Source organism: Coregonus lavaretus, assembly GCF_964263955.1.
Source record: "Coregonus lavaretus genome assembly, contig: HAP1_SCAFFOLD_2164, whole genome shotgun sequence".
Lineage (NCBI taxonomy): Eukaryota > Metazoa > Chordata > Actinopteri > Salmoniformes > Salmonidae > Coregonus > Coregonus lavaretus.
The window spans coordinates 1-16,253 of NW_028159453.1; the positions used below are offsets into that span (position 1 = coordinate 1).

Genomic DNA, 16,253 nt, shown 5'->3' on the forward strand with positions numbered 1-16,253 from the left:
AGAGAGATCATAGACAAATACATTCAGTCAGCTCTCCACTTCACAAAGACAAGGCTGAACACAGTTGGGCTAAAGAGCAACTTATCAAGAGAATCTATTTGTAAAAATTGTAATTCTCAAAATGGATTGAAGCGGCATGAACAATGTTATTGTCTAACCTCTTCCTGGTTCCATCCTCTGTGCTCAGAGTTGTGTTCCTGGTCATTCATCATTGTCTGGTCGGGGTCCCCGGTAGCAGGTGAACCAGGGGGAGCTCTCTGGTAGTTCACACCAGCTTTAGGAATAGGATGGACCAACTGCAATACAACAAGAGCCAGACACTCTCAACAGTTAAGGGTGGTTATTATTATGTGCCAATCATAAGGTAGCAGATATGGTAAGAAACAGCGATCAAGATGAATCCATGGATATAACCCCATTAATGACAGTGGAATGTTTTGCATTGGTCACAGATGTGAGAGCAACCAATTTAAATGTTGTTGTGAGAGTGAACTGATAAATCTGCACCTGAGAAGGCTGGGCAGCCTGAGGAGATGACTGTGCTGTCTGATAGCATGGAGTGAATGAAAACTCTTGGTTTATAGGTTGTGTATGTCTTCTCCAGCCATTATAACATGAATCAGTGAAGACAGGAAAGGATATACTGTATTGGGTGCTAAAGAAAATATTTAAATTGAAAAGCTCTTCATTAGGCCCATAAGTGTGTGACTAGGCAGTGTGGTTCACATACCTCGTCCCGGGCGGTCATGGTAGAAGCAGGTGTGTTGGCCACTCCAGAAGAGCTCTGAGGATCAGCATCACCAGCCACGTCATGGATCTCCCTGGCCAAGATGGCCAGATCTTTAGCCAGGTCCTGACTCAGTCTAGAAGGGGAGAACAGACCAACATAGGGACACCTCAGGCACTCCTCCAAGAGCGAAAAATTGAAGTTTTGCAGTTCTGAAGCAAGTTTTACACATTTTGCCATGGGGCAGAGATTTTTTTGCGCATTCTTACAGCCTATTTCCTGCAATTCTATACATTTTGCCATGACTTATGCCATGCTAATTATATCTGAGTGAGAGTGACTAACAAAATCCATGGGGGCCCCCTGGAGGTCAGGGTCCCTGGGCACGTGCCCTGCGTGCCTGGTCGGTATTTGGCCATGATTACTAAAGGTATAGCTAGCTTGCTAGACTAACTTACCAATCAAAGAATTGCTAGTCATCATTGAGTGACTGCTAATGACTGACATAACAAGAGAAAAAATGCTGATGCACAACCAAATTTCGAACTTGCACCTTGTGCATTGTACTATTCTAACTCTCAAAAGTAAGTTGAGATGTCGACTGAGATCCTAAAAATAAATACAAAAGGTCTGGGGCCCTAAGCGACCGCTTATGACTGGAGCCGGCCCTGGCTGTCCACCTGCTATCTCAACTCACTTTGCTATCTCAGCACTGTGGGAGGACCAGTTCTGGTAGGCGTCTCCCTCGTGACTCTCCTGGTCCGAGTCTCTTAAGTGAGGTTTGGGGCGCGGGGGGATGAGGGGCTGGGAGCGGGAGGCTGAGGGGGTCTGGGAGCGTTTGTGTTTAGGGGTACTCTGGTTACCAGAGTCATACTCCTCCTCCGAGGTGGAGGTGTAGTCAGAGCCTTTCTGTCGTCGTCTGGAGCCTTGGAGCCATGAATTGGTTTGAACGGTGTTGAGATTAGGAGAAGGAAGGCAGGTAAAAACAGAGAGACACCATGAAAAGGACACCGCAAAAAAACTACAAACCCCACATATCCCATAATACCCAAATATACCCCAGAGACCCATACAGAAGGGTTTTGTAGAAGTGCTCATTCAGATGGTAAATGTACTGATGCAAGATCACAACCAAAATATTTCTGTATATGTTATTCATTAGGATTTTATTTTATTCAAAAACATTCACAACCTGAAATGAGCACTCAACCCAACAATAGTAACGGCTACTGTAAAAAATAGTAATGTTGTTGAAGACCATAGAAGAAGTCACAAAGTAAAGAAAAATGTAATTATTATCGCTCAAAAGGATAGTGTACGTACGTTATTCGACATTTGACCCACCTTATTCTCACAATATTTTCTAGACAGTCATGTTATCATGATTGAACATTAAATAATGATTATGAGAACATTGTGCAGATGGTATCACCTTTCACCACAGGTATTCTAGAGGACATTCCACGGTAGAGTGATGCTGACACTTTAAAAGCTATGTCAAATTGTGCGCTGACTCATTGGTCTCCCGGTCACGGCTGGCTGTGACACAGCCTGGGATCGAACCCGGGTCTGTATTGACACCTCAAGCACTGCAATGCAGTGCCTTAGACCGCTGCGCCACTTGGGAGGCCCCCTGTTACCAAACTTTGCATCTGCACTGTTCTTCAACTAAATGTGTTTTTGTAAAACTTTCAGTGGAAATTGTTAAAAGTCATCCTTGTGCATAGAGTTGTATGGTTTGTTTAACTTCGCAATCATTGGTTTTTGTTATGCATACATTTTAAAGTGAAGAATCGGCATCTCATGATCATTCTGTTACCGTGAAATTGCCCCTAGAGGAAATTATTGAAGGTGTTATATAGCAATACAGCATAAGTGTTGTTAGTGAAGGTCCTTATTACAAAGCCAAAGGTCAGGGACCTTTAAACAATGGCTTATGAAACCAATCTCCAGAAGAATACAACCTCGGCTTGCCCCCTTGTAACTTGTTAGTTGAACTAATTGTTTCAAACTCACTTAAACCAATTCATCCAGATCATTAATAGGACTGGCCTCCTTTATGCAGACCTAAATTGTGATGCTTCCAATCCAGAAGTTGTCATTTTTATGTTTCATTACATTTCTGTAGCATTTCAAGATTGGCTGGGACATATTTAAACACTTATTAAGACATATTTTTCCACCTGTAATGATCTCTTTGTCAAGAGACTGCAAAATATGATATAACATTACAAAGAGGAGACTGTGTGTGTAACTCACTGGCTGTGCTGCTGGTGTATTTGGCACTGCTGGAGCGGGTGATGGGCTTGCCGGGAGCTCCAGAGGCCCTGCCTAGCGCAGGCTTAGAGCTGGGCCCGGCGACGGAGGCCTTACGGCCAGAGCCGCTGTTGGACTCTGTGCTGCGGTTGGAGAAGCCTGTCCTGGGTGCGGAGGACTCTGTATCACTGGGAGTGGTGAAGGAGCTGGTCCTCTTCCGGGGCAGAGCCAGCATGTCCAGCCTGGAGAGCTGCTTCTTACTGTCCTGGGAGGCCTTGGTGGTCCTGCTGGCCTCCTGGGAGATCCTGTCCGTCTCTGTGCCTTCGTTGTCGGACGCCTCGCCCAGGCGAGCCCGGCGAAGCATGGAGGCTCTAGTAGGCCTTGGGGCATACATGCTGTTGGAGCGGCTCAGGGCCTGGGCCACTTTGGAGGACTTAGAAGAATCCTCCTTTTGCAGGGGGGCGGTGTACTTCTTGCGTGCAGTGGGCCGGGAGCCCTCCTGGTCTGAGGAGATGGTGTCAGGCCAGTAGGGTAAGCTGGAGCTCTGGGGGTCATCACTAAGGTCCATGGAGCCATGTTTTCCCACACTGCGTCTCATCCCCAGCCTCCTGCCTGGTTCAGGCTTACTGCTGCTGTCCGCTCCCTGAGACCACCGCTTCTCTGACAGGCGACCATGGGCTGATGGCTGGCGGATGGACTCCTGGGTGAAGGAGCTGGCAGAGGACCTCTCCCTCTGAAGGCCACAGGTGATAGAGGGCTTCTTGGATCCGGTCTTGGGGGCAGTTTGGTTGCTGTGCTGGCTGGCGGTGCTGGCTGAGTCCATGTCAGACTCACCAGACAGAGCGTCATCTATGGGGCGGGGAGCTACGTCAGTCTGGGCCTGGAGCTTGGCCTCCAGGGCAGCCAGAGCGTCCTCAGTCTCCTTGAGGTAGGAGTGGGTGTCCTGGCTGCAGATACCCTGGAACACCTCAGCAGGGTCTGGGTCATTCAGAGCAGGCTGGCTGGAGATGTGGGGGAGTTTGGTGACCTGTGTAGCATCACTTGGCTGGTCCTTAGTGAAGCTCTCCTGCCTGACCAGAGACACTGAGATCTCCTTGGGCTGAGGGCTGACTCTGCCCTGGTAGTCCAGGTTGGAAGCTGATGAGTTGGGCTTCACAGTCTTCTGTGAGTCCTGTCCACCCCGTTGTTTGGTCAGGGTGGCTGTAGAGAACTGTGGTGTATTGTGAGGAGGTGGTTGTTTTCTCTCAGTCTTGGGCGTATTGGGTCTGGATCCCCGCTCCTCAGAGTCAATGTAGAATGATGTAGACTTGGCTGGGAGTCTGGGCCTCTCCTCTTCTCTGTTCTGAGATAAACTCTTGTCTGTTGTCTCTGGTGTGGGCGTCGTCCTCTGCTCCACAATGGAGCCGTCGTCTGACTTACTGGCATCACTCAGGCTGTCTGGGTCCAGGTCGTCCTGTACATACAGGTTGTGGCCCTCCTGTGGGCAGGGGGTTCTGGAGCTCTTCTCTCTGATATCATAGGTAGAGTAAGTGTCCTGATGGATTAGAATGCTGGGAGTTGGAGTCTCATTCTTCTCCATCAATGGTGCCTGAGGCAGAATCCGCCGTGTTCTGGAACTCTGGCCTTTCGATTCCACACTTTTGACATTCCGACTGAGCATCGCCTGATAGCCGGTCCTCCCACCAACTGAATGGAAACAGAAGGATGCATTTTTTATGAAGTTGATAATCAGGACTATAACTTCAAATTCTGTGCAAATTCCCATGTCTTACCTCCTCCTGACAGCTCAATCTGTGAGGGGATGTCGAAGAGGCCTGAGGTGGGGCCAGAGTCTGTGTAGCTGTCTGCCAGGCTGGCCCAGCGAGACACCCACTTAGAGCCACCAGACAACTGCACGAAGGATCACTCTAGTTATTCACGTCTCAACAGCAGTCAGTAAACACAATAACGCTTACAATAGGAGGAAAAATAACACAATCCCGTTCAAGAAATTATATTCTATGATTGAAAAATCTATTAGGCGAATAGACACTTTTACAGCTTGGGATGTTGGGATATTTTTTATATCTGAAAATGACACTTTATGACAACAAAAACATTCCAACCGCCACAAACCCATTCCTATTCCTCAGATAGAAACCAAGGACACCACCAGAGAAAACCAGTTGGTCACACCCAAACCCAGCAGGAAGTAAAGAACTACAACAACAACACCCCCAGAAACCAATAGAGACTACACGATATCTGCGAGGGAGATGAGGAGAAACCATTGAGAATCAAGAGACCAAAACATGCAGATTTGTGCTTCCCAACTCGAAAAGCTTATTGACCCAGCAGATTAATTGATTGACTGATTAATTAATTGACTGATTGATTGTTTTTTAAAATTGCGTTAACTCTGGGAATCTGTCACCACACTGAGGCCAGCTGGGGGTTTACCTGCAGCAGATTCTGTCCTTGCCCTGGAGCTGGACTTATATCCACAGAGCTACTCTCCCTATGCTCCTCCCTGTCCTGAGCCTTAACAGGCTTATATGCTGCTGCTTCAATGTGGCTGGGCTGCTCTGGCCCCTCAACAACACCAAACACCTGTCAGAAACAAAGCATGATGTGTGAGTGTGAATGCTGTCGCTACAGGGCTGGAGGCTCATGGGGGCTTTTGTTAGATAGCATGGCTGTTGGATACTTGACAAGGCAGGTTATCTCAGGCTGAAGCTTATAGCATGACAAGGTGTGATATTAAAACAAACTTGGAGAGATAAGACTACTACAGAGAGTAAGGCAAAGAGACTTGCCTGGTTTATCTTGCTGCGTGCCTCCACCAGCTCTTCATCCTGGACCTCTGTCTCAATGGTGTAGGTGCCTGCTTCACTCAAGGCATCATCCTCCTCGTTCCCCAAGCTTCTGGGGCTTCCGACCTCCATGGTAAATGTGGCCTCCAGGCTCTGTGCGGCCTCCAGGCTCCGTGCGGCCTCCAGGCTCCGTGCGGCCTCCAGGCTCCGTGCGGCCTCCATGGTGTGGTTGGCCAGGGACATTAGAGGGGCTTTCAGGGGCACAGGCTGGTTGACGGTGGAGGTCTGAGTCAGGTATGGGACAGGGGGCTGAGGGGGACTTGGTGGGGTCTGGTGGGAGTGGGGCACTGCTGCCATTTCTGTTGGTGGTGGGCTGGTGGTAGGAGACACAGGTGAAGTCTTCCTCTCCCAGGTTGTGTTCATGCTTGGTCTAGTCTCCTGTCTGGACTCCCTCAGGAACTCAGCAGTGAAGTCCTGGGAAAGTTTGGACCTGCGGCCCACACTTCTAAAGGGCCTGGGCTGTATGGAGGAGGAGGGGGAGGAGAAGCTAGTATTGATCCGATCTTCCGTCTTCTCCCGCCTCAGGGAGCCGGCCCTCTGGGGGCCTCCAGAGCCCGGGCCCTTCAGGGGGATGGTATACTGCTGGGTGGGGGTGCTGGGGCCCAACTTCCTCTCCAGCTTGTTCCTGAGTGCCGGGCTGTCGGGCTGGACTGTGTTGTTGGTGAAGGTCTGTGAACGCTTCTTGCGTGGATTGTCATCAAAGAACTCGATGACGAAGACTTTCTTGGGGTCTGCTTTGCCCTGGCTCTGAGGAGGGGAGTGAGACTCTGGAGGGGAGCTGGACAGAAGCTCCTCTGAGTCAGGGGGGGTGAAGGGTCGAGGGGGGGACAGCTGGGTTGGTAGAGACGTGTGAGGCCCCATCGGTGGCTTTGACTGGATAACCTGCTTCCCGTTCACAACAGGATCCTCAGAGTTGCCCCGAGTCCCATCCTCATGGTGATGGCCTGATGATAAATACAGAAACATGTTAGCTTGAAAGCTCTGACAGTAACAGTGGATAGTAACATTGGATTCAGTGTATAAATCATTGAGTCACTCACCTGTGGAAGCCTTGTTGTAGATGGGCAGGTCACTGTTGGTGCTGAACATGTCCTCTGTCCGAGACCACCTCCGGATCATGCTCACGTCGCTTTGGACCAGCCAATCAGCCACCTTGCTCTCAGCTGACATCACCTCAGTGGGTGTGGTGACCGCCTCCTTACCCGGGAGCTTGCGTTGCTGGCGGAAGGAGAACTTGGTCACATGGTCCTTGATCTTGACTTTGCCCGGCGTGCATTCGTCAAACTCGATGGTGAAGGAGGCGTGGCTCTGCACCACAGGGGGTGTGGGGGTGGAGTTGGGGGCTGGGGGGAGAACAGGGACAGGGACAGCAGGGGGATCAGTGTCCTTAGTGGGAACCTCACGGAGCTCCCGCTGCTGGAACTCCTTGGTGGGGATCTCAAAGTAGCTGGGCTCCCTGTGGTATGAGTAGATGGACTTGGCCTGGCTGTCTGACAGGGAGCCGTTGACCTCCTGTCTGTAGCTCTCTTTAGTATTCTCTGTGGGGGCAGACACAGGGGGAAGACAGCAGGACAATATAGATCAATACTATATAGACCAATACTGTAAACTAGTGATGGGGGGGGGGGGGAATCGATACAGTTACATATAGCAATATTATTTTGGACGATATCATATCGATATTTGACTCAAAGTATAGATTTTTTTTTAATCATTAGCGTTAGCTAGCGCTAGTAGGCGCCAAAACTCGCACTTTTATTTCCCCGACTGATCAAAACTCATTTTCTCATGCTCTCTCGTCTCTCTGCAGCAGACATATAGTGAGCAATATTTTTGGAACATCAAATCGCAATATCGAATCGACAATACACAGAATTGTGAGAATCATGAGAAACGCAGTACACATCATAATGGCACCTAAGTATCGTGATAATAACGTATTGTGAGGTCCCTGGCAATTCCCAACCCTATTGTCAACTGCAGGCACAAAGGACATGCAGTATGAGGTGGGTAAGGGAAGGAATCACAGACACTACTCTAATGAAATATTACTGGGGAGAAATAACAACTGTGACATACTACAACAGTCAAGGAAAACAAATCACGGAAAAACTCAGTCTGCCAAGTATTCCCTATAAATCTGGAGCCACAAATAACAAGATGGCTTGACTAAGCAAACATACAAATACATTAGCCAATCAATGGGTGCCAGGCCAGCTGGGCGTGAAGAAATGTAACTGTGGGAGCTTGGAGTCCAAAGGAGAGTGGGCAGCATGAGGCTAACAGTCACCCTCCCTCCTCCACCCTGTACCCTGGGCTTACAGGGGTAATCCATCACGAGGCACTGCCCGCTGGCCTGGCATGGCCCTGGACCAACCTGGCTTAGTGTGACACTGGCAGCTCCTGGTCACTACTGAGGCACTACTGAGCTAAACACCATCCATCTCTCAATGGATGCATTGAAAACCTTTGGTGTGATGCATAACAAAGTGTTATATTTGTCACTCTAATCAAATACAATGGGTGTAACCTTTATGAGTCAGCACAGCTAATAACAATATTGAAGTGCCAGGCCTCTTTCATAGTGACACGCTCACTCTCACATATCCAGAGAAACATATGAATTGATAGTATAGTAATAGTAGAGTAGTGTTTGTTCCAGACCTGCAGGGTCCTCGTCTGGCCGCTGTCCTTCACTGTGTTCAGCATCATCCTCCCCCCACCACGACGGCTGTCCATACAGAGGAGTGGGCCTGGACACTGGAGCCTCACTGGCCACTAACAGACACGCAAGCAGATACATGGACAGAGAGAGGGAACAGAGTTAGTACAGCAGCAACTGAAAGATTTAGTCATGGTAGAATTATTGCAAACACCATAATGTCTGGGTTTGAAGTAAAGCTTTACATTGAAACATTCCAAAAAAGCGTAACACAGTCGCAGTGGATACTATTAGGGATAACATTGTGCATTTTGTCCTACTAAAATGTTTCATCATAATTTAATAACTTTGATAAGAATCAGCCATTGACAAAGCAGGTAGAGGGGCCTGGCGTTATAAACGAGGTCATGTGATACACAATACATAATCCTCCTGGGAGGAGAATGAGAGTGGACATGGTAATCCTAATCTTCACTAAAGGGAGGAAACACTTTTCAAACAACATCACTGGCCTGCTGAGTTTATGATGACTCATCTCTCCAGAGCAGAACATTGAGACAAACTGATAACCTTCCATCTACAGTATTTGGTCATACAGTACTTGCTGCTGTCCTGCTTGAATGCATACATACATTATCATGGCTGATCCATTAGTGGTGGTCCCTAGATTCTAAAAGGCCACTTCTATAGACACCAAAATACAGGTTGGTTCCATACGCGTTTCCATATACAGTGAGGGAAAAAAGTATTTGATCCCCTGCTGATTTTGTACGTTTGCCCATTGACAAAGAAATGATCAGTCTATCATTTTAATGGTAGGATTATTTGAACAGTGAGAGACAGAATAACAACAACAAAATCCAGAAAAACACATGTCAAAAATGTTATAAATTGATTTGCATTTTAATGAGGGAAATAAGTATTTGACCCCCTCTCAATCAGAAAGATTTCTGGCTCCCAGGTGTCTTTTATACAGGTAACGAGCTGAGATTAGGAGCACACTCTTAAAGGGAGTGCTCCTAATATCAGTTTGTTACCTTTATAAAAGACACCTGTCCACAGAAGCAATCAATCAATCAGATTCCAAACTCTCCACCATGGCCAAGACCAAAGAACTGTCAATCTCCCTCGGCCTGGGGCTCCATGCAAAATCTCACCTCGTGGAGTTGCAATGATCATGAGAACGGTGAGGAATCAGCCCAGAACTACACGGGAGGATCTTGTCAATGATCTCAAGGCAGCTGGGACCATAGTCACCAAGAAAACAATTGGTAACACACTACGCCGTGAAGGACTGAAATCCTGCAGCACCCGCAAGGTCCCCCTGCTCAAGAAAGCACATATACAGGGCCGTCTGAAGTTTGCCAATGAACATCTGAATGATTCAGAGGAGAACTGGGTGAAAGTGTTGTGGTCAGATGAGACCAAAATCGAGCTCTTTGGCATCAACTCAACTCGCCGTGTTTGGAGGAGGAGGAATGCTGCCTATGACACCAAGAACACCATCCCCACCGTCAAACATGGTGGTGGAAACATGATGCTTTGGGGGTGTTTTTCTGCTAAGGGGACAGGACAACTTCACCGCATCAAAGGGACGATGGACGGGGCCATGTACTGTCAAATCTTGGGTGAGAACCTCCTTCCCTCAGCCAGGGCATTGAAAATGGGTCGTGGATGGGTATTCCAGCATGACAATGACCCAAAACACACGGCCAAGGCAACAAAGGAGTGGCTCAAGAAGAAGCACATTAAGGTCCTGGAGTGGCCTAGCCAGTCTCCAGACCTTAATCCCATCCCAATCTGTGGAGGGAGCTGAAGGTTTGAGTTGCCAAACGTCAGCCTTGAAACCTTAATGACTTGGAGAAGATCTGCAAAGAGGAGTGGAACAAAATCCCTCCTGAGATGTGTGCAAACCTGGTGGGAAACTACAAGAAACGTCTGTCCTCTGTGATTGCCAACAAGGGTTTTGCCACCAAGTACTAAGTCATGTTTTGCAGAGGGGTCAAATACTTATTTCCCTCATTAAAATGCAAATCAATTTATAACATTTTTGACATGCGTTTTTCTGGATTTTTTTGTTGTTATTCTGTCTCTCACTGTTCAAATAAACCTACCATTAAAATTATAGACTGATCATGTCTTTGTCAGTGGGCAAACATACAAAATCAGCAGGGGATCAAATACTTTTTTCCCTCACTGTACGAGCTGAAAGGTTGCTGATGTAGTTAAATGATATTTATTGCTCACAAATGTTCATTGATTGCAACACAGATTCCAGGTTGGTAAGTGGTAAAAGAAAGCATTGTAATCCAGACAAGGTTTGACAGGTTCGAAGTGATAAATGGTAAAAAGGTAAAATCCCAAAGTACTACATGATAAGTAACAACAGGAAAATGTAATCCAAAAGAAAAAGGTAGAAAAGTGTTACTCTACAATGAGTCTTCTATCAGGTCCATCACCTGTCCTAATGAGTTCAACTAATGACGCCATCTTAACCATAATATGCCAGGGTTTCCCAAACTCGGTCCTCGGGATCCCAAGGGGTGCACGTTTTGGTTTTTGCCCTAGCACTACACAGCTGATTCAAATAATAAACTAATCAAATTTTTATAATTTGAATCAGCTGTGTAGTGTTAAGGCAAAAAACTAAATGTGCACCCCTTGGGTCCCTAGGATCGAGTTTGGGAAACACTGCTTTATGCTATTCTATAGGTAAACCACACGTGACCACCATGTGTCAGTATACCATAAAAGGATATCAATATACATAATTAGCATAAAGCTCAGTTTCCATACAATTCTATAAAATAATAAGCATTTCTACACAATTTCTATACGTTTATATTCAATAACAAATAAACCAAAATATCTTCTTTACATTTTCTTTCATATAAAATGGCTCTAACAAACCATATTAATCTGTTTTTATCCCCTACAATTGACCAATAAGGGCACTATGGCAGATTTCCTGTCACCCTCATTGCTGTGATGATGTCTAACAGCTGGCTGGCCAGCCCGGGACGCTAGGTTATATGGCATAAATCAGATTATCCACATGCCTGGTGTCTATGAAAACAAAACAGCCACATTAGGGCTCTCACACTGGCCTAAATAAACTAAAGCACTACAACTCCAAAGTGCTGTTGCCCAGGACACACAATAAGACATCAACAGAGGGAGGGAGGGGAACAGAAGGGCATGTCACTAATTCCATTTGGCTTACCCAATGCTTCATTTCTAGCTACACAGGATGGATGACACAACCTAAAATGGCTTGTGGACTCTCTCTAGTGCTGCACTGAGAAAATTTAAGCTTTTCTATGTTGGTGTGTATCAGGAATGATGAAGCCACTAATGAAAGACATGAAAATGAACTTTAAATCCAGCGCTCTTCTTAGGCCGTGGAAACCATAAGGATACATTTCTACATTATGTTCTACACTGAACAAAAATATAAACGCAACATGCAACAATTTCAAAGATTTTACTTAGTTACAGTTCATATAAGGAAATCAGTCAATTTAAATAAATTCATTAGGCCCTAATCTATGGATTTCAAGACTGGGAATACAGACATGCATCGGTTGGTCACAGATACCTTAAAAAAAAAAAAAGTAGGGCGTGGATCAGAAAACCAGTCAGTATCTGGTGTGACCACCATTTGCATTATGCAGCGCGACATCTCCTTTGCATAGAGTTGATCAGGCTGTTGATTGTGGCCTGTGGAATGTTGTCCCACTCCTCTTCAATGGCTTTGCGAAGTTGCTGGATATTGGCGGGAACTGGAACACGCTCTCATACACGTCAATCCTAAGCATCCCAAACATGCTCAATGGGTGACATGTCTGGTGAGTATGCAGGCCATGGAAGAACTGGGACATTTTCAGCTTCCAGGAATTGTGCGCAGATCCTGGCGACATGGGGCCGTGCATTATCATGCTGAAACATGAGGTGATGAATGGCACGACAATGGGCCTCAGGATCTCATCACGGTATCTCTGTGCATTCAAATCGCCATCAATAACATGCAATTGTGTCCATTGTCCGTAGCTTATGCCTGCCCATACCATAACCCCACCGCCACCATGGGGCACTCTGTTCACAACGTTGACATCAGCAAACAGTTCGACCCCACACAACGCCATACACTGTCTGCCATCTTCCCGGTACAGTTGAAACCGGAATTCATCCGTGAAGAGCACACTTCTCCAGCGTGCCAGTGGCCATCGAAGGTGAGAATTTGCACACTGAAGTCGGTTACGACGCTGATCTGCAGTCAGGTCAATACCCTGGTGAGGACGACGAGCACGCAGATGAGCTTCCCTGAGATGGTTTCTGAGAGTTTGTTCAGAAGTTATTTGGTTGCGCAAACCCACAGTTTCATCAGCTGTTCGGGTGGCTGGTCTCAGACATTCCCACAGGTGAAGAAGCCGGATGTGGAGGTCCTGGGCTGGCGTGGTTACACGTGGTCTGCGGTTGTGAGGTTGGTTGGACGTACTGCCAAATTCTCTAAAACTACATTGTGGGCAGCTTATGGTAGAGAAATTAATATTAAATTCTCTGGCAATAGCTCTGGTGGACATTCCTGCAGTCAGCATGCCAATTGCACGCTCCCTCAAAACTTGAGACATCTGTGGCACTGTGTTGTATGACAAAACTGCACATTTTAGAGTGGCCTTTTACTGTCCCCAGCACAAGGTGCACCTGTGTAATGATCATGCTGTTAAATCAGCTTCTTGATATGCCACACCTGTCAGATGGATGGATTATCTTAGCAAAGGAGACATTCTCACTAACAGGCATGTAAACAAAACTGTGTATGGAACATTTCTGGGATATTTTATTTCAGCTCATGAAACATGGGACCAACCCTTTACATGTTGCCTTTAATATATACTGAACAAAAATATAAAGTACATGGCCTGTCAGGGTAGACTACAGTAGGCCAGACAGGGTCACATCCTGGCCTACTGTACACTCAGAGAGCCAGCAGGTTCTTTCTCCTCCTGCTGCTTTACAGACAGCAGAAGGAGAAGACAGACTCCACAGTCCACACCCTGTAAGGCTTCAGGAAAAACAGACATCTCTGAGCCTCACAGTGTGAAGTCCCTGGACTGTCAACAGGGTGTGGCCTGTGGGGACCCGGACACTGTGGTCACCTCAACAGTCCAGCTGCTTCAGGAGGAAATAAGGAGTCAGTCAGCAGCTACATTAACCCATCACATACATCACATATAGGCAGAGTGGGAGAGGAGGAAGCTGAATGTATTCTATTGTATTGGTTCAGATTATTCCAAAATGGCGTAGCAGTGCGGTCGTGTAAATAGCCCGTTTTTATATTTTTTTCCGCCTCACCCAACGTGGAAAGGATTCTATTATTTCTTTATAACTTTTATCAAGAACCTTAAGCTGAAACTAGTCTAGCTGCAACCGAATGGCTACTTGCTATTAGCCACCGTTAGCGTCTTCACCATTGTCCGTGGCCTGCACTACCCACCAGCCAGCTCTAGCCTGGACAATTTGTCGGCCAGTCTGCACAGCGTGCTATCGACCCAGAGCATATCGGATTTTCTGACGGAATCACTGGACACTAGCGCCGGATCATCGCAACCAGCTAGCTGCAACCAAATGGCTGTTGTCGTTGGCTAATTACCATTGCCCCTTAGCAAGCACCAGTTAGCCTTGAGCTAGCCTCGAGCCAGGCCTATCTCCCGGCTATCTACCTCTCTGTCAACCGGACGTGACCTAGTGTTGACACGGAGTCCCGCCGATCCAACACGACTGGTTTGCCGACGAAATCGTCTGATGTGGTTTCAACAGGCTTCCCGTTACGACGTCGACCACGAAGATCCATCTGCTAGCCCGGGCCCACTAGCACACGCAAGCCGGGCCTCTTGCTCGCCAGTGCTGTAGCAGCCCCCAAACTACCTCCGAACTCTCCTATTGGTGTTCACCGGACCTTAAGATAACTCAGCTATACAGCTGATGCCTGCTGTACTGTTCCTTTTTACGGTACCGCATCCTGTCTATGTTTAGCCTCAGCCCAAACTTTGTCGCCATTACCAGCTGTTGTCTTAGCTCTGTCGAATACCATCTATGATTGCTTTATGCCTCTCTCCCATGTCAATATGCCTTGCTTATTGCTGTTTCGGTTATTTCTTAATGTACTATTTCACTGTAGAGCCCCCAGCCCAGCTCAACCTGCCTTAGACAGCTCCTTTGTCCCACCCCCCATACACGCAGAGACCGACTCAATCGGTGCCTCCAGTGATGCTCTCTCTTTCATTGTTACCCAACGCTTAGGTTTACCTCCACTGTACTCATATCCTTGTCTGTACATAATGCCCTGAATCTATTCTACAACGCCCGGAAATCTGCCCCCTTTTTTCTCTGTACCCAACGCACTAGAAGACCAGTTCTTAAAGCCTTTAGCCGTATCCTTATTCTACTCCTCCTCTGTTCCTCTGGTGTTGTAGAGGTTAACCCAGGCCCTGTAGCCCCCAGTATCACTCCTACTCCCCAGGCGTTATCATTTGTTGACTTCTGTAACCGTAAAAGCCTTGGTTTTTTGCACGTTTACATCCGAAGCCTCCTCCCTAAGTTTGAGTTATTCACTGCGTTAGCACACACCGCCAACCCTGATGTTCTAGCAGTGTCTGAATCCTGGCTTAGGAAGGCCACCAAGAATTCAGAAATGTCCATCCCCAACTACAACATTTTCCGTCTCGATAGAACTGCCAAAGGGGGTGGGGTTGCAATCTACTGTAGAGATAGCCTGCAGAGCTCTATCATACTATCCTGGTCTGTGCCCAAACAGTTTGAGCTTCTACTTCTAAAAATCCACCTTTCCAGAAATAAGTCTCTCACTGTTGCCGCTTACTACAGACCCCCCTCAGCCCCGAGCTGTGCCCTGGACACCATATGTGAACTGATTGCCCCCCATCTATCCTCAGAGTTCGTACTGCTTGGTGACCTAAACTGGGATATGCTTAACACCCCGACCATCCTACAATCTAAACTAGATGCCCTAAATCTCACACAAATTATCAACGAACCTACCAGGTACAACCCAAAATCCGTAAACATGGGCACCCTCATAGATATCATCCTGACAAATTTACCCTCTAAATACACCTCCGCTGTCTTCAACCAGGATCTCAGCGATCACTGCCTTATTGCCTGCGTCCGTAATGGGTCCGCGGTCAAACGACCACCCCTCATCACTGTCAAACGCTCCCTAAAACACTTTAGTGAGCAGGCCTTTCTAATTGACCTGGCCCAGGTATCCTGGATGGATATTGACCTCATTCCGTCAGTAGAGGATGCCTGGTTGTTCTTTAAAAGTGCTTTCCTCTCAATCTTAAATAAGCATGCCCCATTCAAAAAATTCAGAACTAAGAACAGATATAGCCCCTGGTTCTCCTCAGACTTGAATGCCCTTGACCAGCACAAAAACATCCTGTGGCGTGCTGCATTAGCATCGAACAGCCCCCGCGATATGCAAGTTTTCAAGATAGTCAGGAACCAATATACACAATCAGTTAGGAAAGCAAAGGCTAGCTTTATCAAACAGAAATGTGCATCCTGTAGCACTAACTCCAAAAAGTTTTGGGACACTGTAAAGTCCATGGAGAATAAGAGCACCTCCTCCCAACTGCCCACTGCACTGAGGCTTGGAAACACTGTCACCACCAATAAATCTACAATAATCGAGAATTTCAACAAGCATTTTGCTACGGCTGGCCATGCTTTCCAC

The 16,253-nt window shown here is 47.2% G+C and overlaps 1 protein-coding gene across 1 annotated transcript in view; it reads right to left on the reverse strand.

Moving 5' to 3' along the window:
• Positions 1 to 158: 158 nt before the first annotated feature.
• LOC311122831 (centrosomal protein of 170 kDa protein B-like) overlaps positions 159 to 16,253 on the reverse strand; it is a gene marked incomplete at its 3' end in the record, with an annotated part of 34,858 nt that continues 18,763 nt past the window's right edge. The window contains exons 3-11 of the mRNA XM_084197146.1: positions 8,500 to 8,613; positions 6,876 to 7,373; positions 5,779 to 6,779; positions 5,423 to 5,572; positions 4,756 to 4,873; positions 2,987 to 4,669; positions 1,425 to 1,653; positions 731 to 863; positions 159 to 296 (exon numbers count right to left, since the gene is read on the reverse strand). Coding sequence (XP_084053272.1) covers positions 159 to 296; positions 731 to 863; positions 1,425 to 1,653; positions 2,987 to 4,669; positions 4,756 to 4,873; positions 5,423 to 5,572; positions 5,779 to 6,779; positions 6,876 to 7,373; positions 8,500 to 8,613 — 4,064 coding nt within the window. The remainder of the gene's footprint in view (positions 297 to 730; positions 864 to 1,424; positions 1,654 to 2,986; positions 4,670 to 4,755; positions 4,874 to 5,422; positions 5,573 to 5,778; positions 6,780 to 6,875; positions 7,374 to 8,499; positions 8,614 to 16,253) is intronic.